The 13,834-nt window shown below is 34.6% G+C and overlaps 7 protein-coding genes across 8 annotated transcripts; 3 read left to right on the top strand and 4 right to left on the bottom strand.

The window, feature by feature from the left end:
* Window positions 1-898: 898 nt before the first annotated feature.
* On the bottom strand, window positions 899-2,502 carry LOC116336685 (proteasome subunit alpha type-4). The gene is made up of 6 exons (XM_031760715.1): window positions 2,361-2,502; window positions 2,083-2,125; window positions 1,826-1,988; window positions 1,689-1,759; window positions 1,272-1,622; window positions 899-1,187 (listed from the first exon to the last, which is right to left on the bottom strand). The coding sequence occupies exons 1-6, from the start codon at window positions 2,361-2,363 to the stop codon at window positions 1,039-1,041; spliced, it is 780 nt and encodes a 259-aa protein (XP_031616575.1). The 5' UTR covers window positions 2,364-2,502; the 3' UTR covers window positions 899-1,038.
* Window positions 2,503-2,652: 150 nt separating this feature from the next.
* On the top strand, window positions 2,653-5,455 carry LOC116336687. Of its 2 annotated transcripts, XM_031760718.1 has the most exons (3): window positions 2,655-3,167; window positions 3,570-3,860; window positions 5,315-5,455. In XM_031760718.1, exons 1-2 carry the CDS (start codon window positions 2,993-2,995, stop codon window positions 3,857-3,859), a joined length of 465 nt encoding a protein of 154 aa, XP_031616578.1. In that variant the 5' UTR covers window positions 2,655-2,992; the 3' UTR covers window position 3,860; window positions 5,315-5,455. The 2 variants fall into 2 exon arrangements, with proteins under 2 accessions (XP_031616579.1, XP_031616578.1); XM_031760719.1 differs by lacking the exon at window positions 5,315-5,455 and having other exon boundaries at window positions 2,653-3,167; window positions 3,570-3,909.
* On the top strand, window positions 3,891-4,903 carry LOC116336684 (sepiapterin reductase-like). Its single transcript, XM_031760714.1, has 2 exons — window positions 3,891-4,513; window positions 4,606-4,903. Exons 1-2 carry the CDS (start codon window positions 3,969-3,971, stop codon window positions 4,889-4,891), a joined length of 831 nt encoding a protein of 276 aa, XP_031616574.1. The 5' UTR covers window positions 3,891-3,968; the 3' UTR covers window positions 4,892-4,903.
* Window positions 5,356-6,295, top strand: LOC116336688. The gene is made up of 2 exons (XM_031760720.1): window positions 5,356-5,529; window positions 5,602-6,295. The coding sequence occupies exons 1-2, from the start codon at window positions 5,374-5,376 to the stop codon at window positions 5,671-5,673; spliced, it is 228 nt and encodes a 75-aa protein (XP_031616580.1). The 5' UTR covers window positions 5,356-5,373; the 3' UTR covers window positions 5,674-6,295.
* Window positions 6,004-7,121, bottom strand: LOC116336686. The gene is made up of 2 exons (XM_031760717.1): window positions 6,352-7,121; window positions 6,004-6,235 (listed from the first exon to the last, which is right to left on the bottom strand). The coding sequence occupies exons 1-2, from the start codon at window positions 7,046-7,048 to the stop codon at window positions 6,153-6,155; spliced, it is 780 nt and encodes a 259-aa protein (XP_031616577.1). The 5' UTR covers window positions 7,049-7,121; the 3' UTR covers window positions 6,004-6,152.
* Window positions 7,122-7,219: 98 nt separating this feature from the next.
* LOC116336719 lies at window positions 7,220-8,885 on the bottom strand. The gene is made up of 2 exons (XM_031760784.1): window positions 8,613-8,885; window positions 7,220-8,471 (listed from the first exon to the last, which is right to left on the bottom strand). Exons 1-2 carry the CDS (start codon window positions 8,648-8,650, stop codon window positions 7,220-7,222), a joined length of 1,290 nt encoding a protein of 429 aa, XP_031616644.1. The 5' UTR covers window positions 8,651-8,885.
* Window positions 8,886-10,823: 1,938 nt separating this feature from the next.
* LOC116336683 (flap endonuclease GEN) lies at window positions 10,824-13,653 on the bottom strand. Its single transcript, XM_031760713.1, has 5 exons — window positions 13,400-13,653; window positions 12,730-13,344; window positions 12,477-12,644; window positions 12,247-12,409; window positions 10,824-12,163 (listed from the first exon to the last, which is right to left on the bottom strand). The coding sequence occupies exons 1-5, from the start codon at window positions 13,555-13,557 to the stop codon at window positions 10,865-10,867; spliced, it is 2,403 nt and encodes an 800-aa protein (XP_031616573.1). The 5' UTR covers window positions 13,558-13,653; the 3' UTR covers window positions 10,824-10,864.
* Window positions 13,654-13,834: the final 181 nt, after the last annotated feature.

Raw genomic sequence — 13,834 nt, forward strand, 5'->3', positions numbered from 1 at the left:
AAAAACATAATAAGTAAGAAAAAAAATGAAACATACACACAATGCAAAGAGAAACAAAAAGCAAATTTAAAAAAAAATTAAATAAATGAGTAAATATTTAATTTAGGCAAAATAAAGGCGAAAATCAACATTGATAATGCAATTATATATATATATACGCTATAAATGAGGGGAGGGCGATCATCATTGTTGTCCGAGTGTGCACATTGAATGGACGTTCATTTCGCATCAATACATCCACAATTTGTATGTGCGTGGTTCGATCGCATCACCTCAAATTATATCCAATAATGATGATATAAAATGCAATACAACACAACACTTTTATTTCTTCTTTCCTTATTTAGAAGTAAAGAATCAAACTATCTGCGCAATATCTTATCTAAAGCTAACTAATAAGATGAAATACAAACAAATTTAAAAAGAAAAACACACACATACACAGAAAAATTATTTTTTATTAAGACAATTTAGTGCATAACAAACAAAATGTAAAACTTTATGAAATTATTCTAAAAACAAATCGTTTTGTTTTCATTTTTGATTTTTAGTTCAAAGGATATAGAGAAAAAAAGGCAAAGTAACGAGTCATTTTTAAATGAAAAATTATGACGGACAAAGAAAGATAATAATGAAAAAGAAGAGACTCAAAATACAAAAATCAAAGTCCTATTCAATAATTTTTTTTTTTTTACTTTTTGTTTGTTTATTAAAAAATATCTTTCTTTTGTTTTCAAAAATAACAACAAAACAATGTCAAAAGAGAAAAACCTCGAAAATCAGAACCTAAATAAACGATCAAAGAAATAAAAATCAACAAAAAGCCAAATTTTATGAAAATTTGAAGAAAAAAAACATCAATTGCGTTTTATTTATTTAAATTTACGTTTTTTTTTTATTCAAGTGTGTGTGTTTTTTTTACTTTTCACAACAGAAAATGATTCCATCATTAGCTGAGAGACATATCGATTATGATGATAAACAAATTATTTTATTTGAAAAATATGAAAAAAAAGAAAATTAACCAAAAATGCCCGATTAAGATTTTTGTGCTAATTTCTCTCGTTTGGCTGCTTCAAGTTCAGCTTCGATTTTCTCATATTTTGCAATGAGTGCATCGACCTCAGCGTTGGTTAGAATTTTGATAACGGTCTTGTCGTTAACTCGGGTCAGTGTTGCCATTTCCACTGAAAATTAAAAAGAAAAATCCATTACAATGAAGTTTTTAAATGTATTTCATGGCAAATGAGGCTTGGTTCGGTAATATTTACCCTTTTCGGATGTGAGTTTCGTCATATCAAGTGATTTGCTGAGCACTTTAACGGCCAAATCTTCGGCGGACGCCAATGTGATTGGCTCATCCGATAATTCTTGTTTTAAAATTGAAATAGCCGCACCGGAATTATTACCAATGCATGTTGCTTTCCATCCACCATAATTTCCACTTGGATCCGATTGGTACAATTGATAACCATAATGTTTATCCCAACCCATATACAAAATCGATACACCAAATGGACGCTTGCCACCGTATTGTGTATAAGCTTGCTTAATATCACATAAATATGAAACCAATTGTTCGCACGGCATTGGTTCGCCATAGTTCAACTGGAATCGTTGGGCTACATCGAATAAAAGTTTGTAAGTATTGAAATTATAATGACCAAAAATATGATAGTCAAATTTACCTATAACACGAAGTTCATTTGTGAGCACATTTGCATCAGACGTTATTCCAGCAACCGAACAAACCATATCACTGAAATTAACATTAAATTCAATTAAAAATCAATGCACACACGGTTTTACTTTTCAAATTACTCACTCATTGAGTTTGTAAATTTTCTCAGAGAAAATGGCACCGTCCAAAAGTTTGTTGGTATTACGACGTTCAGCAGCTAGTAAAATACCGTCTTTGGCCAAGATTCCAAGACAGGTGCCGGCATGCGAAATAGCCTCCATTGCATACTCCACTTGGTACAATCGACCTAAGCAATAAATAGAATCAACATACTTATGTCATTTTGGGCCGACAAAAACTAAAAAAAATATGAAAATACGGAGTGAAAAGAGTGGTCATACCTTCTGGAGAGAAGATTGTGGTTCGGGAATCATAACGACGAGCCTATAAAATATGGATAAATTGTAATAATTGCTGTTATTCATGGCAATTCAAAATATGAATTGGAGAATGATTTGTGTTTTTTGTATTCATAAACGCTATATGACAAAGCAATATACTGCACATAACCTTAAATATGATACGGTGAAATATAATTTTCCCATTATAAACACGAACAATGTAAATTGTGTGGAAATGTTTTGCATTTTTTTCATGTATCCCTGCGAATTGAACTTACCATTGTTTTTAATATTCAATAATCAAATGGAAAATCGAATTCAAATATTGTTTCGGATAGATAAACAAGCTGAACACTAATTCAGAGCTTCAAACTAAACAAAATGATTGAACGAAGACACTAGAGACAGACCGCAATCGAAACGAAATGTCAAACTTAACGATTCAGCAACGAAGTATTTCGTAAAGTAAATTTACGTATTTGGTTTTTTGTTCAATCGGTCGTCTTCGTTGTCGTCACTATACAGATATTACGAATTGCGTATATGATGTCATATGGTGAAATGCATGTGTATTTAGACGTTCATTTACAGTGTGCACAATTCTTTTTTGCACGAGCGCCACCAGAAAAGGTTGAAAAACCATCTTTATGTCACGATTGTATGTGTCTCTTAGATGAAACTCATGTCAACTCGATATTTCGTGTAAAGCGTAAATCAAAAAACGAAAAGGATAAAACGAGAAGAAAAAAAAGTGAACAACTGCAACAGTAGCAAGAACGGCGAAAACAACAGCAGCCAGCATTAGCATTCAAGCAATATCATACAAGAATTTGTGTATATATCAGAGAAGAATAGAGTGTGTGCGTGAAAAGTGTGTATGTTTCTGTTGTCTTAGTGGTATGACCTAAAAATGGTGGAACCTGATCCATGGAATGTAATTGACAAAAATCAAGAAAATATTCACAATTGTGTGACAAACAACGAATCGAACGCCAATCCATCTGCATTCGAAGACGATTTTCAACCCACAATCGACAACGCAACCGAAGATTTACCAGATTCAACCGAGTACATACAATCATTAGGTATTTATCGTTATTATTTATGTTATTATTATCTTGATTTTTTATCTTTTTCTATCTCGCATTGTCTCTTAATTTTGCACATCGTTTCAAATTTGCCAAGCAATTTCCCACTCTTTATCGTTTTTATTACTATCTATGTTTGTGTGTTTCTTTTTTTATTGATTCAACTGCGTACGAAATGTGAATGAATGCGAATGTGTGATTTTTATGTATGCCGAGAGTCATTAAAATTTGTCTAGTGTCATTTATTTATTTTACTTTCTATAATCGATTTGAGAACGACAAAAAACATACGCCACACTGTAAATTCATTATTTATATCATTTTGTGACACTGACCATTGAAATTGAATAATTTTGTTCTCTTGTTTTTTTTTTATTTAAACCTGTCACTGGAATGCAGAAAGGAAACTTTTTAAGTTGAAAAATACATCAAATATTCTGGACCAATTGAAGGCACGTCGAGAGCATTGCATCGAAAATTTGCTCATTGGTAATATCGAAACCAGTACAAACGGTGACGAAATTCATCTGGACGAAGACATCGAATCGAATAGGCGCCGTGATATTTTGCGATATATTCAACCAGAGCAACCGATCAATTTGGGTGAATTGGTGACGATCATTAACCACGATCATTTGGAAGAAAATCAAACGAATTCCACTGAAAAAGGCAACAACGAAAATCTCTGAAGTAAGATTGCATTGAAGTGTTTTGAAAAAAAAAAAAAAAAAAAAAAAAAGTTAAAGTCAAACAAACAAACAATTCAATAAAAAAAAACATAGAAACAAGATAAAAGCAATGTCATCAGTTCGAAAATCAAAGAATGCTGTCGACTTGACACAGAAAACATTTTTCGTAATGACGGGTGCTAGTCGTGGCATTGGCCGAACGATGGCCATTGAATGTGCTGCCAAAATGGCAACGGGTTCGGTAATTGTGCTAATTGCACGAACCGCAGCTGGTCTTGAAGAAACAAAAGCCCAAATTCTTGCCAAAAATCCATCGAATGTGACGGTATTTTTGATAACACTCGATCTGACACGTCCATCAGCCGAGCAAATAAGCTCGCAGATTTTTGATGCCACACTCAATGAACGTAATCTTGACGAATTTAAATTGGCAATGATTGTGCACAATGTCGGTAGCATTGGTGATGTTAAGCGATATGCAAAAGATTTTTGTGATATGGACGAATGGCATGATTACTATGCAATTAATGTATTTTCTGTGATTGCAATGAATACGGAATTTTTGAAGCGATTCAACACACAAACGCGTCGATTGGTTGTTAACATTTCATCTAAATTGGCACTTCAACCATGCAAGAGCTTAACCATGTACTGGTAATGTATATTCCGGTCAAGTCATTTTCAATTCTTCGCCGATTTTTTTTTTGTTTAATTTGTTTTCTTTTTCTTTCTTAAACAAAAAAAAGCTCCGGCAAAGCAGCACGTGAAATGTATTTTCGCACATTGGCATTGGAAGAATGTGAACGCGATTCAGCATTGAGCATTTTGAATTATGCACCAGGTCCTGTGCAAACTGAAATGACTGAAGAAATTGAAACGAGCGCTGTGGAATTTGGTGTTCGTGAAGTTTTCAAGGGATTACGCGAAACAAAGACAATGTTACAGCCAATCGAAACGACCATCAAATTCTTAAGGGTCATTGAAAGTGGTGACTATGAATCGGGAGCGCACATCGATTACTACGACAATTGACAATAAAAAAAACATAATACCATACACTTAATCGATTTGCATAAGCTTTGATGTTACAGGAATTTGTTTTTAGAAAGAAAAAAAAAACCTTATTGTTGATTTACACATTCTCTTATATCCATTCCCATTTATTTTCTTTTTTTCCTTTGACTTGCCAATATATATATGTCGAAACTTACTTACAATTTATTGAATAGATTCCAAATTGTTTTTTTGATGAAAAAAAATATAGAGAATATTTTTCTTATAAGCATACAAGAAACAATATCCGTCTTTCACTACAACATTTGTTTGTTTGTTTGCCTTGACAATTCTTTTCGGATAAATATCTCATTCTGATTTATTTACCATTCAAACAGAATGAAAAAAGCAAAACAAATTTTTTTTATCCATATACTGAATGTATTTCAATTCCATTTGCAGTGTGTTCGAATTTATTGCGTGAAACGAAATATTTCGACTTTTCACATCCGGAGGATATCATGGACTCAGCGTTTGGTAAATCATTTCTATTTTTAACAAAACTAGCCTGGAATTGTAAAGTAACCTTGCCCGTGCTATTGACAACCGTATTTTTGGCCATGGATTTTCGTATGCAAATTGAACTAAACATCGAAACTGATCAGCTGGTTTTTCAAGTAAATTTCAACCACTTATTTATTTACAATAACTATAAATTACACGCTAATTGCTTTTTATGCAATTTACAGGACGAGATTGATGACTCTGACGAATATGAAACGGTAGAGGAATTGGATATCAGCGATGAAAGTGATTCATAGTCTTTTTAGTATGCAATCTGAAACTGTTCAACACCAAATAATGTTATTGCCATTTTATAAATCAAGTGCGGCACCACTTTATATCATGACATGAAGAAATAACAGAAAAGAAAGAAAAAAAATCTAAGACTGATTCCCCTATCAATATTTGCAGGCATTCATTTCGATGTCGCATTGAGATCCTCATGTGAAAGTCCAATTAGAAATATGGTTTTTATTTGAATTTAAATGTATAGCATAGTTTATCACTAAACATTAGATCATGTTATTGTTGAAACGGTTATTGTTATTTGAATGAATGAAAAAAAAAATGCTTTACCACATTACGGGTTCTTTTATATTCCGCACAGCCCTAAATAGGGACCCGTACTGCGGTCAAGGGTACAATAGAAATCCTTGGATTTAAACTATTCACGCCTAGTAACTAACAAAATTGTTAAAATATTCTTCTTATGATTATTGTTGATTTTATGCTGCTATCAGTTGACATTGTTCGCATGGTGTGGATTGTCAGGTCTCTTCAACGAATCGGGCAATGGTATGCCAAAAAGACGACACATTCCTATAAAATCAGAAATAAACACAAAACATTAATCAATTAATATGAACACTGAACACCTAACGCTCTGCTCTCTATTCTCAATTTAATATTAATACAATATACAATTATGCACATACCTTTGAATAAAATATTCTTTGCGGCAACAATGTCACGGTGCCAAATGACTACGTGCTCAATCATGTCTTCTGGTGCAGCATCACCCAATTCATGGTATTCTCGAGTTAATGACCAAGTTTTGAAGATAACTTTTATCTTTGGCACTAAACGCTCGATGTTCTCACGATCTGGATTGATTGCTCTCTCTACAATTCGCTCTTTCTTAAGCTCTTGTCTGCTCAAATTCGTCACAATTATCGGTGGTAGTCCAACAATCGGTTTTGGTATGCAATTTCGACAAATTTTGAATCGATGATTTTTGGTTTCTCTTGGAAATCGCTCGTGACAATTGGCACACGTTATTGATGTACCCCATTCATCTTGAAAACTGACCTTTGTGTGCTCTTGTTTCTTGAAGCTGGTCGCCAATTTACGCGTTCCCGGGCATCTTTTCCGCTTCTTTATGCCCCATGGCCGATTTGGTGCCATTTCTCCAGCACCAATCCAAATCCAAGACGGTTTGTTGTTCGTTACCCGCATGGCAACTTTATCACTTGTTTTGGTAGCCTTGATGTGGTGATCGAGATCCAATCGTGCATATTTTCGAGTCGCATATGCTTGCATTCCCATTCGTAGTATTTTGATGCGATGCAGAATGTACGCTTTCCATGTGGATCCACGCGGCGATGGTATCACTGGGTACGACTTGAAATCCATTTGTTCTTCTTCAACAAACCACCAGGTCAACCGATCAGCCTTCCGATCTCTCTTCTTCTGCTCGGTTTGCCAATGAAATGGTGGATTGGATATTTTAATGTTTTCCTGTTAAATAATAACGTCAAATTTCAATCACGTTCCAAAAAAAAACATTGTAATAACAAACTTAACTTACTCAATGTTTGACTTGATATGGCGGCGCACAACGGCCACCCACGTTTTCTCGTTCGGATCGATGGCACTAGCATATGTCATGTTGTTAAATGTGGCCTGCTCCGAATTTTCCACCCAAGCCTTCGCTGGCTTCTCGTACAATATTGATACGCAAACACTATTGGTGATGATTTGCGAGTGAAACCGCTTCTGCTTGCCGATTTGTTTGATTTTATCCATGTCGAAAACCAAATTCCACAATTCATCTCGATGGCCGTACAAGTAATAGTCCAGTGTGTATTTGTTCATTCGATTGGTCAGCGGATTGCGAGAACTGGGCACCACTCCTAGTACAGTGTTCGCCAAATAATACATATCTTTCATATCCAATCGAACGTTTTTTAGTTGGAATCGGCATAACGGGACAAGTGCGAAATTGTTCACTTTTGGCGGTCGATTGTTCGTTATCAATCCATCGCGACGGAATGCATGCCATTGTTGTGAATATTGATGAAACACTTCGATTTGGCGTTGCATTTGACCGAACATCCACAGTGATTGGAACCAATTGTCCTTAACGAACTCATTGACAGTGACCGGAACCAATTGTTCATTATGAACTTTTTGACACTGCCAACCGATTCTTTCCAGTTCATACAATAAAATGTTCATCTTATTTGTTCTCTCTACATCACCATGTGTCAGATCTTTGTTACTAGTGGCGTAAACTTTTGCGTTTCGTATATCGATGCCGTCGAATTTTGATCCATTGTATTGATGGCCATTGATATTCATGTTATAATACCAGCGTTTCATTTGAAAAAACGATTCAACATGTTCTGAACAATGAGTGTTGAGATTGGTCTGATTATTTCGAATGTGATCTTGGTAGAAATAATTAAAACCATTTCCCAGGCATTCTTTATCGGGCCATTCAAAATTCTCTACACCGAAGTGTGCCTCGACAATGTTACGAAAAGCTGGCGGCATTAGTTCCTCTCTGTCGACTTTATCGGCTAAAACACCGTTAAAGCACTCGATGAAAAATGTTTTACCGTTTTGTAGAAAAAATTGTCGGTTCTCATCATCGATGGCTTCTTGAATTTTGTACAACGCCAACAATGATGCCAGTGACGAAATCAGTGTCATTTTGTAGCTTCGATGATCCAAAAACTGAATCACTCTGTCGCGATATTCTTCCCGTATGATTGACTTGACGCCTTGTTTTATGACTACAAGGTTCTTAATGTCGTCTTTCCTTTCGGGTGGACTGTATAAATGAAACGAAAACAAAGAAAAACATACACACTTATTTAAAAAAAAACTAGTCACAGAACAATATCGCAAAATTGCATCGAAAATCCAATGAAAAAAAAAACACAGAATAAATATTAAGAAAAACAATGCTTACATATTAAATTGATCCTCTCTTGATCTTGTTCTACTCATGGTTTAATCAATCAATCACAATTTCTGGTGCTTTTCCAAATATTATGGGATAGTTATCACTATTTTCGGTTGCAATCAATTCGCATCAATTTCACAATTCAAATTGTAATTTTTAATGTGTTTTTGTTGGTTCTGCTTGTAAACTGCCTGACGAAATTCAATTATTATTATCAATTTAAAGTTATTTTTCTGACTTGATGATGAGATTTAATGGTATTTCAAATAGCTTCACAGCGCGAACGGTAACTTTGAACTAAAATGAATGCAGAAATGCACCGCTATTTATAGCAAATTATTGCTGTATTGCAAAAAGTCAAGCCTCGAAAACTAAAATGACTGGAATTAAACGATTCTATTGATACATCAATATATGCAAACAAATTTACAATATTTTCATTCAACAACTCAATCACTCCACTTTGATTTGCCACAAAACTCTGCCGAAAATGCATTTTTAAACAGGAACATAACAAATCACAAACGAGAGAATTGTCGAAATGGTTTTTCTTTCAAATGTGTTTCGATGATTTGGAATATTAACAGTAATACTTTATAAATGTTCTGTCGTTTGAATTGAAAACAGAAACAGACACAAAATATTTCCGCAAATATATCCATCACATTTCGTGAACACACGATATCGTTGTATCAAAACACTGACGAAGCACATCACAAAAACAAGCGGTGATCGGGAATACTGTTGTACGGTCAAAATTCTACAGTTTGTTGCATTCGCACTAGTATTTCGTTTACAGAAAAACAAAAACACAAACACATATTATATTGTCTCTCTCACATGTTTCGTTTCTTTGTGCTGTGACATAAAAAAGCCACTGATACAATATTAGCACTAAAATCCATTTGTCTTATTTTATCATGTTGAAAACTGAAATCGGTTGTCATTTTGAATTTAATTTGTTTGAAAAAAACAACAACAACGCACATTTTCTGACCGCTAATAAGAACAAAGAAACTCGTGCGTATGAAAATTCGATTGGAAATCATGGATATACTCTACATTCCGTTTGACACTAAAATGGCCACATAATTATCCTTGTGAATGTGTGACTCTCTCTGTTGTGCATTTGTGTGTGTACAAACTTTCAATTGTTTATATGCGCGACCGGTTCAATATTGCATGTTTCAAACCGAAACACCGAATGAATTTGTTTATATCACTTTCCCTCACACACACACAAACTCTGTATTCGTAGCGATATTTGACTTTTTGAATTTGTCCAACTGAATTTTAGGCGACGGAGAATGCAATCGTATGAGATTGTTGTTGTTGTATACCAAAAATCATCTCTTTCTAAACTGGCGGCACTTCTCAGTATAGTTTTGGCCGCAATAAAAAAATCAATCCCGTTAAATATTGAATAGAGTGATTTGTTTGTTTGTGATACATGTTAAATCGAAGCACAAAAAATTCCTTTGCTACATTAATTCTGTTGAAAACTGAAAAATGTGAATACAAACTTTGTGTGTACTCCAGTTGAAAAGAAAACAAATCTGAATGGCAACTCATTATATTTCGTTGTGATTTTGTGTATTGAAACATTTTTGTCAATACACTGTAATTTTGTCGATGTGTGATGTTCAATATTCAACTGATCCTTGCCTTCTTAATGATGCTGGACATATGTATGAATATAAGTGATACAAAATGCAATCAAACAGCGAAAACAGTCGATAGAATTGTTGATATAAATTTTATGTAAACAAAATCGAACATTTGAATCTCATGTTACACATACTTTCATTTTTTAAACGAGTAAGAGTCAGCAAAACGCGCATTGTATCAATACCGTTGTATGCTTTGAGATTCAAACAAAAACGGCAACACATTTGAGTGAGTTTGAATGAGACTGAAAGACTAATAGGAGAAATAAATTGTAAAATGTTAACGTAATAAATGAACAATTTTATTGGAAACTATGCATATGTTATATAGTTCAATCAACTTTCCATTGACACGAAAATTACCACCGAAATGGGTGAAAACGTTACAAATCGTTAATAAACGTAACTTTACCACATTATAATGAATAAACATTTCAAATCGTTTTCGAAAACATACATATATCCTACATTTGATTCACTCGAATCAAGTGAAAACTGGGCAGTCATGGTTTACTCAAAATCATGAAAAATTAACAAAAGATAAAGAAAGTGTAACAAATTTAAATTTTTATTGTATAACAACAAACGTGATCAACCCAATCCAACTAAACGATCAAAAGTGTCATAATGATTACCATCTTCCGCATCTTCAGCGGTTGGGCTTTTATCTGATGATGAACTTGATTCTGATTCGTTGGCCTCATCATTATCTGTGTCTCGCATATTCCGAAAATCAATGGATTTTTCAAAAAGATCGATCTCATCCTCTTGATTTACTGCAAAAAATGAGCTCGAAATAATCGCATTCTTTCGATTTGTCGATGTTTCCAATTCCAGCGATAAGTTCATCTGAATATTTGGCTTCAATGATTTGGCCGGTTGGCCTCGGGATACTGGTGTTGAACAATTGTTCAACATGTCCGTTGATATAGATTCTAATCTTGATTTTCTTCTTCCAATTATTGATTTTCGGGACTTTCGCATCACAAGCATATCATATTCATCCATATCATCATCAATTTGTTTGTCATTTGCCACTTTCTCATCACTTTGGTTTTCCTTTTCGTCGGCATTTTCTTCTAGTGCCAGACTTTGATTTGCTTTTGTTTCGATTTCATCGAATTTCAGTTTCTTTCCATTGAACTTGGTGACGTTCGGTGGTCGTGCAACCATTTCGTTGATAATTGACGACAAATTCATATCTTCATCGTCATCAAATACATTGGAATCCTCAAAATTCAAGGAGAATGCGGATAAATTCATTGGCTTGGTCGTGGTTTTAATTTTCGGTGACGAATACACAGTGGATGGTTGTTTTTGGAAGAATAGATCGATTGGTCGTATATTTTCATCCTGTTTCTTTCTGGTCTTTGCACCGGCACGCGACGATACTTTCTTTGTTGGCTTTTTTGTTAAACTTTCTGCCGAATCCAAATTTGTAGTTTTCGCCTTACGTCCGCCTTTCTTCGCCTTAGTTTGGTCATCCGACGTTTTTGTCTTCTTCGGTTTGACTTTGATTTTTGACTCTTCGAATTGACGCACCAAATCTGGATATGATTTTTCAACCAAATCAATTGGTTCGATTGTACTCCACAATAATTGCAATGCATCGGTTTCATTTTTCTCTTTATTTGTTGCGTAAAACGTTTGTAGTTGATCGTTCGGGATAAGCATATCGAAGCAATGTTGTTCATCTTTCCAAATAATCTCATAACTTGGCACACCTTTCGGTGTTCTCTTTTTTTTGATGAAATCTGGTTGTACACTGCCTCGCAATCCAGTTACGTCCGAGCTATTGGTATTATGGTGTAATTGCCATCGAGTCAACAACGGCAAGAACTTTTGAAAACAGTAAATTTCATCCCATTGAATCAGCTTACTCATCATTTTCTGAAAGATGCATTTGAGCACACAATAAAAGACAGTTACAGGCTTTCGATGATGGTAAATTATGAAGAAGAAAAAACACATACCACAAATTTTACCACGTTTGGTTGACCCCAATCTAATTGCAATGGTGACATGTCGATGGGCTCTTGCATAAACTCATCAATTACTTCTTCCGATGGAAAATCGTCGCTCTGCAACGCTTTTTTTCGTATCTGTAGTTCGGATTTTATGGCCAATCGCTTTTCTCTGTAAAAAAAAATATTTCAAACATTTGTGGTAATCTATAATCTTGAATGCACTCTGTTGAACTCACTTCCAAATGCTCGAATCACAGCCGGTGTTCATTTTACATTGCGCGCATCCACTTTTTGCATGACTTTGCACTCGACCGAAGTGGCCACAATTTACACACAGTTTCTTATCATCGACTTTCATTTCAAGCTCGGTGTATTTATGGTCGTTTTTACGCCACATTCGAATTCTATGAAAAGAAAATAAAAACACATCAAAATTAATCACAAATGATTTGAAGCAAAACTGTCGACGCTCTATCTCATTTATATTACTTTTCCAAAATGTCATTTTCCGAATAAATTTCGAATAGTTTATGTACAGCGTCTCGTCCAACGCCACCAACTCCTTCGGGACAATAATCACAGCCGCACAATAATGCCATTACGATGATTTTATTTCGTCCAAAATCCAAGGACTTTTGTATGAAATCCAAATCATAAATATCAATTGAACCACCAATACTGCCGGCCGTCCCTTGCATTGATAATGAAAAATTTCGAAATACACGACGTGCTCCGTATGCAAAACAATCCGAATCTTGACTTATAACGCCATCAACCAAACCATTTGCATTTAAATGTGCACAAAATGCTTCGGCCTCGCCCGGACCTTGAACACAATGCAATCCCATGCTTCGTATCAATTCTTCACATTGTTTTAACACATAGTTGAAACGTGTACGACCTTTGCTTGCCTTCTGTGTATTTGCTTGCAAAGAGTCTTGCGATTGAGAATCTTGTGCATTTTTGCGTGGACGTGCACCACGGAATTGAATTTGATTTCGTTTTGAGATCATTTGATGTTTTAGCACCGGTGCCGTTCCTTCGAGCACAAATACCGGCGTTATACCCGACAGTAACAGATAACATGTTCGAAAAAATAAATTCCTGCAAAACAAAATCGTTATTCAATAAATAGATGTGTGATTCCAATGAAAATTACCTTAAATAAAAACGTGCTTGCACTTCATAGTCAACAACACAGAGACTCTCACAAATCCACCCAGCCAAATCAATGGCAACTGTTTTGCCCTGCAATTCATACAATGGTTTTCGTACGCAGTATGGATTTAGAAATGGCCACAGATCTTTAATTCCCATGGTTTATGAAGATCATTGCCAATGGCATGTATTAAAATTGAAGGAAATAAACTAGGTAAACAACAAGTAACAAATGTTCACAACAAACGATGAAATTCAAACAAACACTGACAGCTCAATGTGTGTGGCGCCACCGTCGACATACACTTTACATATTTAGTACAAATCGTTCAGTTTTATTTCAGTTTTTTTTTATTTCAATCGAATAAATATGCAATGTTTTTTTTCTCATTTAATTTACTTAAAACATTAAAATGTCAAGAAATTACAGAAATCA

The sequence above is a fragment of the Contarinia nasturtii genome, unplaced genomic scaffold (genome assembly GCF_009176525.2).
Source record: "Contarinia nasturtii isolate CC-2019 unplaced genomic scaffold, AAFC_CNas_1.1 Cnas_scaffold_187, whole genome shotgun sequence".
Classification (NCBI taxonomy): domain Eukaryota; kingdom Metazoa; phylum Arthropoda; class Insecta; order Diptera; family Cecidomyiidae; genus Contarinia; species Contarinia nasturtii.